A 20640-nucleotide genomic window follows, 5' to 3' on the forward strand; every position below is an offset into this window, starting at 1 on the left:
CAAATTCTTTGTGCACATATAAAAGGTAAATATTAAAGCATGATATTAGTGATCGTCTAATATCCATCTCACTTAAGGAAATCTGTCCTTCCATTGTAGAAAAGGAAGAGACTACAATCTCAGACAAGGCACAGATCTGGATCAGTTATAAAATATTCTGTAAATTTACCAGTGTACAGAAATTCAGCATGGTGGGAGTTGTCTACACTGCAGAGATTTTTTTTTAAACAAATTCGTCACAGGATTCCATGCAATAATAATCAGGCATCAAAGATCTGCCTTTACGGCCAAACCTGTACGGATTTAAACAAGAGGACTTAAAGTGGCATCATGGCTGTTAGCATTCTGTCCACACTTTGCAGCATTCATTGTTTCCTCATAGGTTGCAACCTCAAATTCTTTCCTTTGAATCAAATGGGGGATCAGAAACCACACTTTGGAATACCCTGGTAATCCTTGGCCCATTATGAGAGATCCCTGAGTACATTTGTACAAGTTGGCTATTTAGTACAACCAGTACACTTGTAGTATTTTGTACAAGTGAACCCTGTGCCACACATGCATGTTTGTCTCATGTATCATACCTAGAAAATAGGATTAAAATCAGAGTAGAACAGATAATATATTTAATAATGCTACACTAACTTTCAGCTCCGATATAATGGTTCTGGTATAAATTGCATCATTTTGAATAAAAATTCTTACAACTGTTTTCATAATCGGTAAAGTTATGTTAAAACTTGAGGTACATAATTGCAAGAGAGATCACTGTGAATAAATTTATGTAAATCATCCTAACTTTGCTTGAAATGCTATGGGCATCATTAACTCAGAAACTGAATAATTTATTTACACGCCTTAACAAAATGTACTATTAGACCATCCTCTAACCAGCAAAAAGTTATACCTGAAGCACTTGCTCTCTTCTAATGACCTTTGTTGATTTTTTTTGTTCATCAGGTTTATGTGGCGACTTCAATGATGATGCAGGGGATGACTTTCTATCTCAACAGGGGATTGTGGAGACTACATCAATTACTTTTGTTAATTCCTGGAAGACTGAAGATAGTTGCTCAGATGCAATACTACCTCCTTCTTGTTTCAGTTCCCAAAATGGTAGGTTTTTTTCTTTCAGAAAATGCTTTGTCTTCCCATTCATAAGATCATAATTTTGATTACAATTAATTTGCATAGATATGCGCTCTGAAAACATAAAGACATTACAGTATCAGTTAGTTTGATCAGTTAAGACATTCAAACCAGATAATGGAAATCAAAGTGTAAGTTTTATTCAGCATGAATCAATGTTTCCAACTGGTTTTTAAATAATTTCAGCTCAAACTGACCCAGCCTGACTGAAGCATTGATAAATATTTCAAATTTAAAAACTTGAATTAAATGAAAACTTTAAGTTTAAAATACTAAGCTTTTGGTTTTATGGCATCTTGGCAATGTTTAACAATCGAATTGCTTATGTAAGCACTTGGATTAAATTTCCCCATCAATTCCTCATTTGCTTGACAATCAATTAATATTTTACTCAATGTTTTTGGAAAGATTTCATCCAACTTACCGAGACAATATGAGTCCTGTTTTACTTTTTTTTAGATTGTGTCAGTTTTCTTCATGTTAGACTACCCCAGTTTATGTAAAGTCCCTGAATTTCTGCACACCCAATACCACTCTTATAAACTAGATCAGCAAGGAGTATGGAAGACGAGTGGAAAACTAGTTAACTACCAAATACACCAGTTCTCAGTGAAGACTAGGAATTCCTCAGGGGAATGAAGCTCCCTTATTAGGTTCTCCTTCAACACCAGCCTCTTTGCAATTGTGTGACCTGAATACAGGTCTGCACAATGGGACATGATTAAGCTTCATGGAATTTGTCCTGCAATGACACCAGCACCTCTCATGAGAAATTTCAGTTCTACTTGGGCATGATGCTAAAAAAAAGGTCCCCTCCCTGGAACCTCAGCAAATGGTTTTCTGGTATGGTTTTTCCTGACTCGCTGTCCCTGTGGCAATAGTGATATTGGTACTCACCACTTCTACTTCAACGAGATGACTCTGATACATCCCAGTTGCTTGCCCCACCAAACACATCCACAAGTGCAGTAAGCCCATTGACTGTCAAGACTCAAGAATTCATTAATTGCCGAAAAGCAACTTGCCAACATTGGCCTACAAATTTCTAACCCTTTTCTTTAGCGTATGTTACTGCTTCACATGCAAAATCTTAAAGGAAATGATATTAATTCCATTGTTGTTGTTGAGAAAATTCTATACTGCATATGAACATTTATGGCCACTTTACAGAAATACCTTTTAAATCGAATGCTTTGTTTTCTTACAATAAATGTTATTTTTAAAAAACAATTTATTTCAGAAAATTATGCAAAAGATTACTGCTACCTTATAAAAGATCCGAAAGGTCCTTTCTCTGTGTGCCACTCTGCAGTCAGTTATGAACCACATTATGCAGTAAGTAATCATTGGGAGTCAAAAGGTTACAAATCAAAATGTTTCACTTTTAATATAAAGTAGAAGTTGTCAAAAAATGAACAGAAAGATCCCATAATCAATGCACGTTTTGCATAGAGTTAACCTGATTTTAAACAGGGTGATATTTCTTTTACTATTAGGTGAGGAGGAGTCAACTGGCTACCCTCATTCACTTTCCTTCTTTGACTGCCAAAGGCTTGATTTTTGTTTTGAAAAGGCTATGCTTGCCAATTCAGTGAGTGTTGAAATGTGCACAAACTATTATTATGAAAGATACAGACAGGTTCTTTTTGAATTTTAACATAGAAAAGAGGCTAATTTATTGTTCTTAATTTTGTCTAAGTAATAGCACACACTGTCCCTCTGACTTTATGCCTCATATAAACACACACAATTTGGTGGTCCTGATGCTTTCCCTCAGCAATGTAATGATGTAAGCAGTTGACTTTTTTTAATTTTTCTGCAGATAATGTTGTGAGTTGTGTTCCTCCAAGAAGTCTTTGTCTGCAGGGTGTCTATGGTTATAATCAGAAAACAGGGTTTCAAAGCTTGCAAGTTGGGTAGGAGAGAGAGAGAGAGAGAAAGAGCAAAGCAACCCTTTCGGGTCTTGTTTCTTCAGTTGTTTGTCCTGTACTGCAGATAAAGCAGATGTTTAGGCACACAAAAGGATAGCTTTGTCACATCAGTATTGCCCAGTGATTCAAACATGGGAGTAGCTGGTATATTTTAGATCATGTCTGAGAAACACACTCCCACACCCCACCAAAAAAATGGTCCTGTTGTTCAAGTGATTAGGTTTAATGGTTTATGTCTGCCCAGTTGAATACCCCAGGCAATTGTGCTAGAAGAGGGATGTGAAATTTACTCATTCTCCTGAGATCATTGTCTTTGACTTTGATGGTTTTTCACAAATATGCTGGATTGCAAGTAAGGCATAGTAATGCAAATCATGTAGCCATATGTGGATATGAGTTGGAGGTACACTAAAGTATCTGTTTTAAATGTTCAATATGGATTCTAGCTGATGGATTAAGAATCGTAATTTTGTATAATATATGGTTCCATTGAACAATGGCTAATGAGATTTTCCCAGTATCCCCAATTTAAGGAGAGGAAATTTAACCATGTTTGGTTCTGTGGATTGTATAAGATTGTATTAAATGACTCTACATAGTGGAGATGAGTTTAATGTGTTAGATATATTGTCAAACTTCATTTTATCTTGCGACAAAATATTACTGCTTTAGCTTTCACATTTTTATTTACTTAGATGTGTGTAGCTGCCACCTGTGCCTGTGAGAACGTCAACGACTGTCTGTGTGCAGGATTGGGAGCGTATGTTCATGAGTGTGCAGCTCATGGTGTCATCGTCAGCAACTGGAGGAAAGATATCTGCAGTACGTTGTAATGTTGTTCATCTTTTAGGAGAACAGAATCGGAGTTAAAGGAGCAGACATTCTTTGGGCTTACTCATTTGGTTACCTATCCTTAAGAAGGATCTAGGTTTATGAAAGGGTAGCCAATTTTAAATAAAGCAGCATGAAGTCAGACTGAGTGCAGTTTAGACATTCACCCGGAAGGAGGGGGCAGGCGTCATGTAAGGTAAAACTCCCGACAGCCACTAGAGGCAGAAGTCAATTCAAATTCAAAAGGCTGCTGCAATCTGAGAGACTTTTCTGTTGCCTCCAGTCATGTAAGTTTTCCCAAGGCCAGTGAGCTCTCCACATTTCCTGTAGTCCCCCTTTTGCAACCTCCCTCCTCCCTTTGGTCTGGTCACCAGGCACCAGTCTAAATCACTGGGAGCTCAGGAGATGGGAATTGCTCCAACTCCAATGGGTGGTATTCCACCATCCTAATCACTTCTTGAATATTCAGCCCTCCTTTGGGTAGTTGTTATGACCATCTGTTTCCTTACACACAAACCGCACTCCTCAGTGCACTGGATTACTGACCATTAGTTATCCCTCAGTCAAGATCACTAAGGTAGAGGAACTATTCATTTGAATTACTGTTGTTGGTGAGAATTAGCACTGTACAAATTAATAATCAATAATGATTAGATTACAGAAGTCATTCATTGACTGTAAAGTGCAATAGGGCATCTGGATGTCATAATATGTTCTTCATAATTACAAGTTCTTTTCCTCTTTCTGGAAAGCTGAGTGTCAGGCATCATAAAATATTTCATGGTCAATGTGTCAATATATCTTTGAGAGACATTTCATATCATCACTGTATCATAACAAATCATAATGTAACTGATGATATAAAGAACTTAGACCCCACTCTGAAGTATGACAGGTGACCAGAAGAATGTTCCTCAGTAGTAATCTAATAGCTTAATGTTAGCCTGATACTGATGTGCCTGTGAATGTAATATTTGTATATACTAGTAAGCTTGATATTAGATTCTTCAATGCCATGTTATCCAAATCTCATTTTTTACATTATGAGGAATAACATAAGCAGTTTTGCTCGGTAAAACAACCTGCTAGAGGCAAAACCCACATGACTAGACCTGGTCAGTCTCTTAAAATTGATCCCTAAATTCTAAACAAGAATGAAGGCAAATCTAAAGCAAATTCTCATGTGAGTGAAGTCACAACAGCAGCTTGCTCTTATACCTCTTTATATGGAAATAAGCGCCTGGAAAATAATGTGTTCTGGCTCAAAAACCATGCAATTTCTCATTTTCTATTCAATTGGTTAAATTTGTTCAAGGAATTCAGTGTGCATTCAACAATGTAGGTCGAGCTCAAAGATTTGGAAATAAACTGTTATCAATTTTTAAAATCTTCAACAGATGAATAAATATAACAACTTTAAGTACAGTAATCTAGTTATGTTCTGTGCGTCAAAGAAAAAGTGTTAAGGTCATGAATCCTTACTTCTTTATCACAAGTGTTCACCCATTGTAGATGTATACTCTACGACTCTAAATTAGCCAAAATGAGTACATAAGCCATACATTGTGCATGCTCATCAAAATAGATTTTCAAAAAATGTGTTCATGGGATATGCGCATCACTGGGAAAGCCAACATGTATTGTCCATCCCTAATTGCCCCCTGAGATAGTGGGGGCACTATCTTTCTTGAACAAACTAAATTTGTTAGGCCATTTCAGACACAGTTAGAAGCCAACTACATTCATGCAGATCAGAAGCCATGTATAGGTTAAGATAATTAAGGATGACAGATTTCCTTCGGTAAAAGACATGAGTGAACTAGAGATAACAAGGATCAGGAAAGCTGACGTTTCAGGTCTGGACCCTTCTGCTCCTCTGATGCTGCCTGGCCTGCTGTGTTCATCCAGCTCTACACCTTGTTATCTCAGATTCTCCAGCATTAGCAGTTCCTACTATCTCTGAGTGAACTAGATGTGTTTTTAACACTATCCAGTAGTTTGATGGTCCTTTGGTGCTGATGCTAGCTTTTAAGTCCAGATTTAATTGAAACAAGTGATAACATGCATGCCTGCGAGCAAACCAGCAAGGCAAAATTTAAAGATACTAGCTGATCAAATCTGGGATCAGTTGGCACATTATTTTCTTGTCATAAACTTACAGGAGTTAAAGGTATGTCTGGGGAAAGAAAAAAACACAATTCTTGATGGGGTTTAATTTAAAGCTAAATGGATTTATGGGAGGTGATAAATTTTAGTATTGTGTGGTTTCAACACTTATTTCAATGTATTCTATTATTTATCTATTCTCATGCTATTTCGGACCATTTAAGGCAATATATATTTATTGAGGCTTAAGAGTATCACACGTTTTATTATAATCTAAGGTATTTCTCTATTTTGTTATAATTTGTGATGCTTCTCCATCCAGGTAAGCCATGTCCCGACACTCAGGTCTTTGAGAATGACATGAGGACTTGTAACCGCACCTGTCGATCATTATCCCGTTATGATTATACCTGTGATGTTGAGGACATACCAGTTTTTGGCTGTGGCTGTCCTGAGGGGAAATACATGGATAACTCTGGAGAATGTATTGATAAATCAGCGTGTTCTTGTTATATGGGTGATACAGTTATCAAAAAAGGACAAAGCATGACTCTCAATGGTCAAACTTGGTAAGTATCTTCACTGTATCCTGCAATCCTGTCATTTCCAGATGTGAATGCTGGTCAACAATGAAACAACTAAAAGGAATCTGTGCAAATATCCCCATGCCCTCAATAAAGGGGAAATTCAATCAATTTGATTCAGTCCATGTGATAATGGTTGAATGCACTGAATGCTGCAAAGTCTTTGGGCCCTGATAATATTCTGGCTATAATACTGAAGATTTGTGCTCCAGAACTCACTGCAACTCTTGCCAAACTGTTCCAGTATAACTACAATACAGGCACCTGTATGGCAATTTTGAAAAATGCCCAGACTGATCGTGTGTACAATAAAAGTTCCTCAGGGTAATATCCGTGGCTAAATTATGTTCAGCTACTTCAGCGATGACCTTCCCTCCATGATAAGGTCAAAAGTGGGGATGTTTCCTAATGACTCCACAAATTTCAGCACTATTTGTCCCTCTTCAGTGACTAAAGCAGTTTGTGTCCATATGCAGCCAAACCTGGACCATCCAGGCTTCAGCTGATATGTGGCAAGTAGCGTTTGTACCACAAAAGTGCCAGGCAATGACCATCTCCAACAAACAAGAGTCTAACCATCTCCCCTTGAAATTCAATGACATTATCATCACTGAATCACCCGCAATCAACAGCCTGGAGGTTACTGTTGACTAAAAACAGAAATGAATAAACCATCTAAGTACTATAGCTACAAGAGAAGATCAGAGGTGAAAAACTGTGTGGTGGGTTATGGATCTGAATGGTTTGAGAAAGCAGCCTGCCACACCTTTCTCCAGGCCTACTTGGGTTGGAGAATCAGTGCTGACCATGAATTAATATGTTTTTTTTTTAAACGATGAATAAAATAAATAAAATGTGTCTAAAAATATAACTTTGTTATGCCATTCAGCTTTTGTGAAAATGGCAAGATTCAGTGTTCGACGGTTCCCACAACCACCAGTCCAGGTGAGGAATTGTTTTTATATTTCCAGTGTCATCAATATGAATGGACATTAACTTTGAATTAAACTGGATGTTCATTTTTAAACAAAGATTTGGATTTTTTTCTTTTCTAGTATGCCTGGGTGGCAGAGTATATTTTGACTGCGGAAACGTGGATAAGTTGTGTGCAAAGACATGTAGAGGCTATAATAAGCAATGTGTAAGTACCATTAATCTATTCAACATCTTTCACACTTTCTTGCAATTTTCTATGTGTAGTTACACCAAACTGCTAATATTAAACACAATAAATTACTTAAATATCTCTCACTGCTCCATGTTTTCTTTCACCATGAATTCAAATGCAATATTAATTACTATCTGGCCCATTGATGCTCTCAAAGTAATGGAATGTGTGCAATATATAAGTTGTGAAGGAAGCTGTTCTACAAATCCTATAATAATGAATCTCTGACTGAGGATTGCTATCTAAAACCAAAGACTTCAGTATTTTGCAAATCTACATTGCTTCCTTCTATGCAAATTTAACATGAAGTTGAAAGGAGTAGTGATAATACTATGGCTTTAAGAGGTGTATTTTGTCCAGATCTTTTTTGTGAAGAAAGGTTGAGACAGAGGGACCAAGCAATCTGCTCCAAAGCCAATTGAGTAAACAGCTTGTGAGACCTTGTTTTTTTTTAAGTTAGAACAATAGAAGCAGCCTGAATGGGTGAGGTCAAGCTCCCACAGAACCAGGATTTTTAGCTTCAGCCTTCAGTACCAGTTGCTGGGTCTTGAAGCTGGATGTGGAAGCTCTTATTCCTCTCTCTGTTACAGCTAAAAGCTGAGGTTCTCTTCCTGCCACCAGAGTTGCATGTGAGACAATATATTTTCCTGAATTGCATTTGCCAAGGGTATTTTTATGGGATGTTACAATATTAGAACAGTTCATTAATATTAGTTAATATATCTATTATTTTGTTATACATCTTGATAAAGTTACAGTTAAGCCAGTTCTTTTCTTTCATTTTTGTTTTGTCTGTATTTTAATTACAGTGTATGAATAAAGTGTATTTTGTTTCAGGACTGGTAGTTTAACCAATCAAATTGCATCTGGAGTGCAATGCCTTACAGTTAACTTTAAAATAAGGAAAAGTTAGGGTCTAGACTATCTTCTTAATATATTTTGAGGGGTTTTGGTCCGGTTCATGACAAAATTAATTTCTTTCATTGACAGAACTTGAATAGTTACTGTGTTCCAGGCTGTGTCTGCCCTGATAATCTTGTGGCAGATGACAATGGAAGATGCATTCCTCCTGAGCAATGTACTTGTTCATTTGGAGGAGAAACCTATGCTTCAGGAAGCACCATCCGAAAGGATTGCAATAAATGGTGAGATTCAACAACTGGAAGAACATAGAACTAGCATCACTAAACAAACAAAGTGCTTTCATTTTTGCATAATATTACATGATGTTCTTAAATAGAGCTTGCAGTGCAGACACAAGACAATTATTCCAACTAGAATATGTGAGGCCATCATTTTCATTTGTAGGTTGGGAGCACAGACAGGGTCATTTTCTGACTCTGCAAACCTGACCTGGAAAATACCGGCCCAAAAGATCAGATTTTCAGTTGGGGCTTGCAGGATCCCTTGGTTGTAAATGACTGCTGAGTGCAAGGCTTGTCTCCGTGCACCAGCGTGATACTGAAGTTTAATAAAAAATTGGACACATCCCTTCAACTTTCACCCCACACACTGCATTCTCCATTCATGACAATGTATGCCACTTCATTTACATGCCCTTCGGCCATAGGCCTTCATACCCCTGCATTCACTACCCTGCCCCTTTATATCGCCAATGCTTACCTGTGCCCCTATGTACACCACCCTGGTTCTGTATGGCACATATGCCAACTTAGTTCCATCTCATGATAAAACATGATCCATCCTTCTCCCAACCCACCCTTGAAAGTTTTACAGATCCTTGACAATTTGACAATTCCATTGGGTCTATGCATTTTTGCTGTAGCACATGCTTGTCTACCTTTTAACAGTTCCAAATAGTTCCCGGCCCTCCCCTAGTCAATTCCAGCCAAGGACACATGACTCTTTCTAAGGGACCTGACCACACCGCCCCCACTTCAAACAGTCCTGGGAGCACATCCACAAGTATCTCTCAACTCCAAAGGGCTACCCTGACTCTCCAAAATAAATTTTCTGAACTAGACCTGCTTTCACCTGGTCTGCTCTGCACACTGTGGGTTCCAGACAGTCAGGTTACCAAATCCAATTTAAATAAAGGCAGCAAATCCTTTAAACTTCCAGCTACATCCGTGAACCATGCATGTGTGACCATCCCCAAATCTATCCCTGCAAAAATCAGACATGACACGTTCAGGACTGGGACTCCTGACTTTCAGGGATTTTCACCAGGACACACAGGTTCTCATCATTACGAAACTCTGGGCCTCAGCAGTTAGCTTTCTCCCATCCTACTTCATCTCATTCTATCTGTGCTACTTCTGTAAGTCATTCCATGTAAAAGAAAGTTTCAAATTCCACCACATTGTGAATAACAAAGTTTCTCCTGTATTTCCTATTGGATTGATTAGTGATTATCCAATTGCTTTTGATCCCAGATTATGACTCCCCACAAATGGAATCATCCATCCTAAATTTAAAAATCTCAATTGGACCATTCATCAGCCTTTTCACTTTTCTAGAGGAAAGAGACCTCAGCTATTCAATTTTCTCTGGTTTTAATTTCTCAGTTCTGATTTCAGCCTTGTAAGTTTTGTTTGTATATTTCTTGGTGTCAGTATCCCTGCTGTTGTTAGGCTTGCAGAATTGTTACAGTACAAAAGGAGGTCTTTCGGCCCACTGTGCCTGAATACCTCATGCTAAACCCTTGCCTTTTCCCTATATCCCTGTACACCATTTCTATCCAAATAGTCATCCAATACCCTCTTGAAGCCTCAATTGAAACTGCCTCCACCACAACTCCAGGCAGTGCATTCGATACCATACTATTTGCTGTGTGAAAAAGTTTTTTTCATTTGTTTGGTTTGTACATCACTTCACATCTATGCCCTCTTGTTCTGTTTTCTTTTTCTCCCTGTCTACTGTATCCTGCTCACTCAGGATTTTGAAAAGCTCTATCAAATCTTCCCTTAGCCTTCATTTCTCCAAGGACAAGAGTCCCAAAGTCTTCAATGTCCGTTCATAATTGAGGCCAGAACCTTGAGCAGTTCTCCAAGTGTGCCTTTTATATTGCAGCACATGCAAGGCTGGATCCTGGGAATGCACCAAAAACACTTGTCCAAAGGAATGCCTAGTTCATGGAGATGGCCACTATGTAACCTTTGATGGAAAAAGATATCTCTACGACGGCAATTGTGAATATATTTTGGTTGAGGTATGTTACAGTAGGAATGAGGTATGTAGGCCCTTATGCAGCTAAAGGCCAGATCAGACAAATGACCAGGAAACGATTTGTTCTATAAGGATTAGCATTACACTAGATGTGTACACTTCTACACTGGCCATTTGAGGCATCCTCATTTGTCCAAGGATATAAAATCTTAAAGGATTTAATTTCATTGTTTAGAACATTACATGCAATTTTAGTATCATTATTAACTGGTTTACTTTAACCATGACAGAAATATAAGGATAAAAATATAAAGACTCTTTTTTATCATTTTTTCATGGGACATGGGCAGCACCGGCAATGCAAGCATTTATTGCCTATCACCAATTACCCTTAAGACGTTGGTGGGGAGCTGTTTTTTGAACTGCTGCTACCCATTTGACACAGATACACTCAGAGAGGATTTGGAAGGGACTTCCAAACTTGTGACCCAACAACAGTGAAGGAATTGTGAAATAGTTCTAAGTTAGGATAGTGCGTGATTTGAAGGGGAATTTGCAGGTGATGGTGTTCCCATATACCTGCTGCTTTTGTCCTTTTTAGTGATAGATATTTGTGATGATTGAGTGTTGATGATGGAGAAAGTGAATATTTAAAGTAATGGGTGGAATACCAGTCACGTGGACTGCTTTTCCCTGGATGATGCTGTGTTTCTTGCGTTTTATTGGTGCTGCACTAATCCAGGCAAGTGGACAGTCATAGGGTCGTAGAGTTTTTACAGTGTGGAAAGAGGCCCTTCAGCCCATCATGTCCATGCCTCTCATCAAAGGTCCATCTATTCTAATCCTGTTATTAGCATTTGTTACCCCTCTGCAGCCAATGAGGATTTGAAAATTAACATCAGAGTCACTGCGATCTCCTTCCTTGTCTCCCACAGCAACCTTGGATGCATCTCATCTGGGCCTGGGGATTCATTCACTTTCAAGCTGGCTGAAACCATTAAGACCTCCGTCTCTCAATGTTAATTCATTTAAGTATCTGACAGTCCCTCTCCCCAATTTTGATACCTACACCATCCTTCTCCATAGTGAATTCAGATGTAAAGTAATCTTTCAAAATCTTGCTATGTCTTCTGACTCCACAATTGATGGATGGTATTCCATCACACTCTAGTCTTGTGTCTTCAATATGTTGGACTAAATTTGGGGAGTCAGGAGGTGTGTTATCCATCATAAAATTCTCAGCCTCTGACATGAATTTGTAGTCACAGGATTTATGTGACTGGTCCAGTTAATTGATTTCACAGATTGTTTTCGATGGGGACTTCAATATCACATGCTGTCAAGGAATTATTGCAGTAACCTTAAGATTTCTGTGTTTTCACTCTGTAGGTGCTGACTCCAGACTTTGCAGTCAGTTTAATATTTATAATGACACTGACACTACCAGTGTTATCACCATTACAATCACAAATTCTAGACCGTTGCTATTGTTAATTACCAGCAGTGGAGTTTAAATGTTTACAGAATCCATATTTTATGGTAAAAGTTTTGGTCATATTCTCTAACATTGGAAAGGGCATTCTTTTGAGTTTTCTACTTGAAAATTGGACCTAACAAGAATCTATTTACTCCCTGATTATGTATATACATTTTATAAAGCTTCAGGGCATCTAAACTGTATTAAATTGACAAATTCAGCTTCACATGGAGTCATTTATTTTTTATTTGCACTTAATAGCAAGTAAATCACTGTAAGTGTACATCATTGAAGAGAAGATGTTTAAGTTTGTACAAGTAGATTATATTAGTGTTTTATTTTCATTTAGTTAGGACCTTCAATGATTGTGAATGTGAAAACATTGATGATGATGTAATGTTCAACATTTTTGTATGATATAAACATCTGAATTACTGAATGAATTTAATTGTTAAATGCCGTTAGAGTACCAGCACACACATTCTCTCTCTGATTTGCTTCAGGATCAATGCAATCGAGGAAATGGCACGATTCAAATCCTGGTGGAGAGTGTCCCATGTTGTGAAAATGGAGTGACATGTTCAAGGATTATCAGAATTTTAACTGAGGTATCTGTTTTCAGTTCATGACATGATTGAAGTGTCTAGACCGTTCAGAGTCTTGTGTAAGGTGGATATTAAAAGGGGTGAGTCCAGAACAGAGGGCACTTCTTAAAAATTAGCTGCTGCCCTTTTAGAACAGAGGTGAATTTTTATTTTCTCTCAAAGGGTTATATGACTTAGGAACTCATTTGCTCAGAAGGTGGCAGAGGCAAGGTCATTGAATATTTTTATGGCAAAATTAGATAGATTCTTGTTAGGCAAGGGAAGGTTGGTAACATGGAATTTTAAAGGCAATAGATCAGTCACAATCTTATTGGACACTCAAAAGGAATTGAGGGATTGAATGGCTTACATCTGCTCCAAATTTGTATGTTCAACAATCTGCAATCATTAATGCATTCTAATTGACATTGTATGATAAATATTTGACTTTATTTCTAATGAGTTTACTGTGATTATACATATTCTAAACCATTGGGATTTCTTCAGGGTGAAGAATTCAAACTACATGATGGCCGAATGACGAGAACTGAGAAATCTTTTGGTCAAACCCAATGCAAAGATAGTTCCTATTCACTTCACACTGTTGGACTCTATTTAATTGTTAAATTTTCCAATGGGATCACCGTGATATGGGACAAACGAACAAGAGTTTCAATCACATTGGATCCAAGATGGAAGGTAAAGACACGGTTTCAAATATTAATGTTTCCTCAACTGAAATGTTTTATTAGTGTAGAAATTAATACTAAAAAGCAAAGTTTTTGAGCATTATGGACTTATTTGTTTGCAGACACAAATATGGTACGTTCCTTGTTAAGTACAATTATACTTTAGTCCATTACGATGAAAAAGATGACAGAATGTTTAACTCAGGCTGAGGCTGATTTAGAAAAAACAAGAAAACATTCTAATCAACTTGTTTCTCTTTGGAATGTGATGTAGAATTGTAATTTGCATCATCAGATGTGTTAAAGTAAAGTAAATATGCATCAAGACTTTTTATTGGTTCTAGCAACAGATGAGCGTTACAATAATGTCTTTGGACAGTTGAAGGACAAACAGTTGAATGACGAACAGTTGAACATGATATAAAGTGGTTATTTTGTCAATGTAATTTGCCTGGTGAAGCTTTAGTCCATGTAGAAATTCATTTCCATGAGCAATCCTGTTGCTGGTCAGTATGTTTGATTCAAATTACATTACAATAAATCATCATTCCTGAAGTTTAACTATCAGCCTGTGGCTGGCTGGCTGAAAGAACATGAAGGCAAGTGTTCCACCTTTGTCCTTCTGGCACAGGGCTTTGCATGCCAGGAGCTGGTGGCTGAGAATGGAAGAGAGTGCTGTAAACTGCTTTGAGGCTCGTCCTATTATTCAAGCCAGTGTTGGAACTGGCCAATTTCCTGCTGCTGCCACCATTCCCCATGTACCTGAAAGCATCAGCTGTTTGTTGGAAACCCAACATTTATTGGTGGCAAGAGGGCCCGTCTCGAAATGCCCTCAGGAATGGGTACAGGGAGCTGCTGCTCTGCAGGTTTCATTTACCTCTTGAGAGTGACTTATAAGTTGTCCCATCCTATTACATACTGCAAATTTCTCAGTGGTATAATGATACGGATTTAAACATAAGTATTATGATATATTAATGTATGAGCACACATTTGTTTCAGAACAAAGTATGCGGTCTGTGTGGAAACTTCAATGGTCATATTGCAGATGATTTAACAACTCAAGGGAACTCTTTAGTGACAAATACATTGGAGTTTGGAAACAGCTGGAAGTCCTCAATGTCGTGTTCAAATGCAATGAATCAAACGTTCCCGTGTGAAAGAAACCCCTACTGTTCAGCGTGGGCTCAAAGGAAGTGCAGCATTATCAAGGATACTGTCTTTCAAAGCTGCCATAAAAAGGTAACGTTATTATCAAGCATGATACGTGATGTAACTGGTAAGGGGAGTGAATCCTCTTTCACAATATGTGGTTAATTTCCGACTCTGTCTATAATAATCTTACCAGGTTGACCCAACTCCATTCTATGATGCCTGCGTCCAGGAGGCTTGTGCCTGTGACTTGGAAGGGAAATACCTGGGTTTCTGTACCGCTGTAGCAGTGTATGCAGAAGCTTGTAATAAAGCTGATGTGTGTATCCGCTGGAGAACCCCAGACTTGTGCCGTAAGTATTTTCATTGTTAGGAACTGATGAATGTTGTCCCACTTCTTTATTTGCATGTTTTTATGTGGTTTTGAAGGATACAGTTTAAAAAAAAACTTAGAGAGTGAAAGAAGAGATAGAATATACATTTGGTAAGGCCAATTGGTTGCTGCCTCAAATTGAGATAGATAGGAGGTGGCCATGTGATATGTACTGAGAATTGTTTGAAAGCTAATGAGTGCAAGAAAGGTAACATTGTTGGATTGATCTTAATGTTAAGGGAATGGGGTTAGTGATGTTGGTGAGTGATGATGGCTCCCGCAGAGTGGAAAGCTGATGCCTCCTGGTGGAGGGATCAAAAGCTTCAGAATGGGGGAACAGAATGGGATCCAATGGAGGAATTCAGATCTGGAGGTAATGAGGAGGACAGAGAATTCAAGAGGGTGTAGCTGCTTTATGAGGTTAAAGGTCTCTGGCCATCGAGGTTCCTCTGGGAGGCATCTGGCTCCAAGGTGCAAGTCTGAAGGCACGTACCGCCAGAAACCACTGAGGCAGGTGTCAGAACTCAGCTGTTAAAGTTCGAAATCTGTAGGACAGAGAGGCTCGCAGCCTTGTGAGGATGTTTAACATGGCCTCCTGTCTTCTTGAACAGATGGGCGAGAGGCCAGTTTTGTTTGATAAACAGATTTCTGACCCTTTAACATACCACTTATCAGACCCAAACCCAACTATCTCCTGCAGTTAGAATTTAGCCCTATTATTCAGATATGGGTGGCCATGTTTGGAAGGATACATTAAGCTTTGGCGAGTTCAATGTGATTTATCAGCATGTTACCTGGACCAAAAGTTGGTAAACTTGAATTACATTGCCCAAACATTAGGTTACTATAGGAATGATTCAACCATGGTAGTCGACATACTGAAGGGAATCAACAAGGTGGGTAAGAAATTACATTTTTTTATTAGGGAATTTGGAATGAAGGGGAAAAAAATTAAAAATGATTTGGACAGACTAAGAGTATGCAAAAAGGTTCTTTCTCTCAAGGGTTTTGAGAATATGGAATGTACTATCCCAGAAAGTTGTGGTTGTAAAATCAATTAAGGATTTTAAAGGGGAGAGAAATACTTTGTGAAGTTTCTAAAAGATGAAGATAAATAAAAAGGAACTTGAGTGATGATAGGATAGCCTTTGTTTCTATAGCCCAATGGCCTGTTTCTATGCCTTATTTATCTAATGTGATCCAATATAAACAACACCATCTGTGAATCTGTCATAAACTTACTTTAGTTGAGTAAACAGAATAAATATGACGACAAACTGACTTTTATTTTGCAGCTGTATATTGTGATTATTATAACGCTCCTGAAGAATGCAGTTGGCATTATCACCCATGTGGAACATTGACAACAAAAACATGTTCAGACCATAACGTGGGAAAGAAGTTCTCTGCAAAACTTGAAGGTTTAAACAACATTATTATCCTTTTTATCAAACTTATTGTTCATGTTCTTGTGTTTAGATACTTTACATTTATTTGTAGTTCTTGGGTTGAACATCATTATGCTATCATAGATAGTAAGAACTGCAGATGCTGGTGTCAGAGATAACACAGTGTGGAGCTGGAGGAACACAGCAGGCCAGGCAGCATCAGAGGAGCAGGAAAGCTGACGCTTCTGGTCGTGACCCTTCTGACCCGAAACGTCAACTTTCCTGCTCCTCTGATGCTGCTTGGCCTGCTGTGTTCATCCAGCTCCACACTGTGTTATCTCTTATTATGCTATCATGATTTTCATTTATATTTTAAAACTTAATTAAGATCTAAAAGGGTTTTCTGACAACTTCTATGAAACAAAACAACTTAGATTTGTTCAAAACACAATAGATTTAACAATTCAGATTTCCACTTTGAACAGTTATATTTATGTATGTAATAATTGTGAAAAAATATCACCTTTTTGTAATTGCCAGACTTAATGTGAACATGGATATACTGAAATGCAAACCATAGATAGATAGGTCCAGCAGTGACTGTGTAATTTAAAAGTTCTCAGCATTGCATATTATTTTTTGTTAATCCAGGCTGTTATGCAAAGTGTCCAGTGAGTGCTCCTTATTTGGATGAAAATTTAATGAAATGTGTTAAGTTGACTGATTGCACATGTTACCATAATGGGAAGATATTGCAACCGGGTGAAGTGATGTGGAATGTCTGTGAAGAATGGTAAAGTATCTATCAATTATTTTCTTATTTTACCAATCCATGCTCATGACAATGCAATTGGTCACACAGTTTTTCCCTAAGTTGACCACTTAGTGACTAGAAAGGATGAACATTGCTTTCTCTGTCCTGACTGCAAAGTTTTGTAGCATTATTTATGTGAATGCTATTGGTCCCCCATGTGCACAAGAAGCTGTTCATTTCAAAACTACAAAAGAGACTGAAAAGAGGCAAACAGCTGGCATGTGGTTCTGTGTCTGCTTCTTATTGCCTTGAGATATCCAGGGTTTCCACAGAGATGTGAAGAGTGTTCACTTACAAAAGTGCAGGAACTGTGTTGAATTGGGCATGAAGGGAGAGGTGCTAATGACATTTATGCCTCATTTCAGCCGAGGAATTTTGATAGGATGCCCATATAGAGTTACAACAGAAGAGGTCCTCAGAAGCACTACTCCCATCATACCAGAGGGACTGACAGAACCTGCTCATTGAGACATAGAAATCCATTCTAAGTTCTTCACAGTGTGACACTAAATCCTCAGGCCACAGCTTTCTAGCCCATGTCTTTGACAGAAACCAGAAAGCCGTGAGGTGAAGCCCAATCTGGCTGATATAGGTCTCCTGGTTTCTAAAGCAGTGACATTTCTTCTCTTGTTCTGGGTACTGAAACAAGCCAGTAGCACATTGTTACCATGCTAATAATTTGACTCCTAAATTCTAAATCGTTCACTTCAGGGCAGGTCTAGTTCAAAATGACCCAGAGAAAGAGGGTCTTCATAAAACTTTATGCATTTGAATCCAGCTTTCTTATCAAATGTCAGGGAATAATATGAACAACATCTACAAATAGCCTAATAACAGCAATTCATTTTTTTAAAGCATAAGTTCTAATAAAAATAACTTACCTTGCTTTTGTTGTAAGAATTCAAGCAAATATGTTCAATTTCTTACATTTTTAAGTTTATAAACAAACAGACAAGTACATTGCATGTTTGATTATCTACTTTACAAAGCCATTTTGATTCCATAAAGTTGTGCGAGTTTATTGAAATTGCCAGGTTTTTGGCGTGACTGTTTGCTGACAGAACTAAGTGGATAAAGGGTTGAAAAAATGAAAATCGTTTCCTTTGTTTTACAGTAAATGTGACAATGGAACTGTAACATGTAGAAGTAAGTAAATTTATTTTTGTAAAGAGCTAAAATGTGAGCTACAGTGTATCAGGCATTGCTAAGTGCTGGTATCCTAAAGAATAATTGCTTACATCATATTCAGTGCAAACCGTGGGCAAAAAATACCAGCTAAATTTCAAATCAAACTGTGCAGCTAGAAGCTTCAGATTTGTATCTGAATGCTTCATAAATGAAAGAATAATGATGCCTAAAAATGAGTAAGCGATTGGGACAGACCATGATCAGCTCCAAGCTGAAGTTGGACAAAACTACCAGCATTGACATAAGGTAACAGTCTGTAAGTGCCATATACGTCACTTTCAAAAGGGAGGAGTTATTTTAAAATTACCTCACTCTCATAGCTAGGTCCCTGCATCACAGTTTGTAAAGTGAAACATGGACTCACAGAATCATAGAGATCTACTGCACAGAAAAAGGCCCTTTGACCCATCATGTCCACACTGTTCAAAAACAGTGCAGTACCTGTTGAAATAAAAGCAGAATATGATGGAAATACTCAGTAGTTCAGTAGCATTTATGTAGAGAAACAGAGTGAACATTTCAAGTTAATAATCCTTCATCCCAACAGTATCTTTCAGTGCAGTCTGGTTCGAGCTTTCTGGTTCTGTGGCAGGTGGTTGCTCTGGGGAATGCAGGGTCATTGCAATTCATTCAATTAGGACAACGTCTCTTACTTTGCTATTTCACAACTCTCCTTACTACTGTTCTATAACAGACTGGTCATGGAGATCAGTAGGCTGTGTGGTTTGAACGTGGGGCTGGTTGGCTCCAAAGCCTTGTAGAGATGTTATTACATGAACTCCTGAAGTAGATGAAAAGGGAATGTTCAGTTAGGAGGTTAGATACCATAGGTGTCAATTTGGCCAATTTACCAAGGCAGAAGTAGTTGGCAACTCAGCCAAATCTACAAACAGATTTGAGAATGTCACAAACTCAACCGAAATAGTTCAGCATTCAAGTTCGAGTGCAATAGTTTCGATTTTAGCTTGCAGTTCAGAAGGGATCACTACATCAGTGAAAACAATCAAAACCAGGATCGCAACCGGTTCGAAGTGAGCAATGCCTTCTTTTGATACAGGTAGCCGGAGCAGTGATGCAATTATCTTGTTGGAATTATTCCTCAGAATATGAAAACCATGACATCACCCTTGTAAATATTTAGCTCATTCCTTCCAGCATAAGTTCATTCAAAAATTATGAGTGTATTTTTTCCAAATTCAGCTTTTAAAGCAATGTAAGTTCATAAGTTCAGTCCGGTAGGCCTGTCCTTTTGAGTGGAAACAGCTGAAAATTTAAAGGTCATTACTTCTGCAGTTGTTAATTTGCAGCAGAGACAGCATAATAATTCACAGATGGATTTAGATTGTATAGTCGTGATTTTCCTTGTTCTTTTTATTCTTCGGAAGGTGTCACTACAACAGTGAAGCCAACGACAGCCACCTCCACTCCTGTCTCCGTATCAGGTAAGTGAGTGACTGATGGCTTTTCTTTAATATACAGTAGTAAGACCAATGAACAAAAAATATTTACAACAACACGCAGACAGTGGAAGGAGATTGTGTCACTCCTTGCAGATTTTTAATCCCTTACTTCGAGACTGAGCTGATTGAACTTCATTCAAGTAGATAATGTTTCAATCAGATAGTGAGCATGAGCAGAAATGTTGCTTTTACATTTGTGTTGACCTCTCTCTGTCTTAAACAGTACTTCTTTTCCAACATGTCCTAAGTATTTTTGACTAAAGTCCTAATGTTTGATTGAAATCTAAAATGTGTATTTTAAGTTGCTGGTGACAGTCAGCATATTATCAGATTCCAACAGAATTATGATTATATTTTGTAAAAAGATGATTCTTCTGACAGGTTGTATCATTAGAATTTTCCCTTTTCTTCTTTAGTCCAGATAATAATACCTGTGAAATAACATTCTGGTGAAATTTTCAATTCTGCAGGATTTGAAATTGGTGATCAGTAACTTTGTTTTTATTTTTCTTTAAAAGTGATAACTACGCCAAAAGTTATTGCTGAAACCACGACAACTGGTGATTGAGGTCCTCTACGAATAAACACTAGCACACCATTGTACTTTGCTCAAATTC

General features: G+C 37.9%; 2 protein-coding genes across 2 annotated transcripts in view; both read left to right on the forward strand.

Annotated features, from left to right (window-relative positions):
• Positions 1 to 20013, forward strand: part of LOC125485814 (mucin-19-like) — a 35795-nt gene extending 15782 nt beyond the window's left edge. The window contains exons 5-18 of the mRNA XM_048610579.1: positions 961 to 1116; positions 3776 to 3902; positions 6340 to 6501; positions 7491 to 7546; positions 8760 to 8914; positions 10803 to 10941; positions 12879 to 12983; positions 13467 to 13658; positions 14651 to 14890; positions 14997 to 15153; positions 16469 to 16594; positions 17213 to 17354; positions 18490 to 18521; positions 19949 to 20013. Of these exons, the coding sequence (XP_048466536.1) occupies positions 961 to 1116; positions 3776 to 3902; positions 6340 to 6501; positions 7491 to 7546; positions 8760 to 8914; positions 10803 to 10941; positions 12879 to 12983; positions 13467 to 13658; positions 14651 to 14890; positions 14997 to 15153; positions 16469 to 16594; positions 17213 to 17354; positions 18490 to 18521; positions 19949 to 20013 (1854 nt within the window). The remainder of the gene's footprint in view (positions 1 to 960; positions 1117 to 3775; positions 3903 to 6339; positions 6502 to 7490; positions 7547 to 8759; positions 8915 to 10802; positions 10942 to 12878; positions 12984 to 13466; positions 13659 to 14650; positions 14891 to 14996; positions 15154 to 16468; positions 16595 to 17212; positions 17355 to 18489; positions 18522 to 19948) is intronic.
• Positions 20014 to 20388: 375 nt separating this feature from the next.
• Positions 20389 to 20640, forward strand: part of LOC109912408 (mucin-2-like) — a 75538-nt gene continuing 75286 nt past the window's right edge. The window contains exon 1 of the mRNA XM_048610580.1: positions 20389 to 20404. Within this exon, the coding sequence (XP_048466537.1) occupies positions 20389 to 20404 (16 nt within the window). The remainder of the gene's footprint in view (positions 20405 to 20640) is intronic.

This window comes from Rhincodon typus, chromosome 22, assembly GCF_021869965.1.
Source record: "Rhincodon typus isolate 14 chromosome 22, sRhiTyp1.1, whole genome shotgun sequence".
NCBI classification, from domain to species: domain Eukaryota; kingdom Metazoa; phylum Chordata; class Chondrichthyes; order Orectolobiformes; family Rhincodontidae; genus Rhincodon; species Rhincodon typus.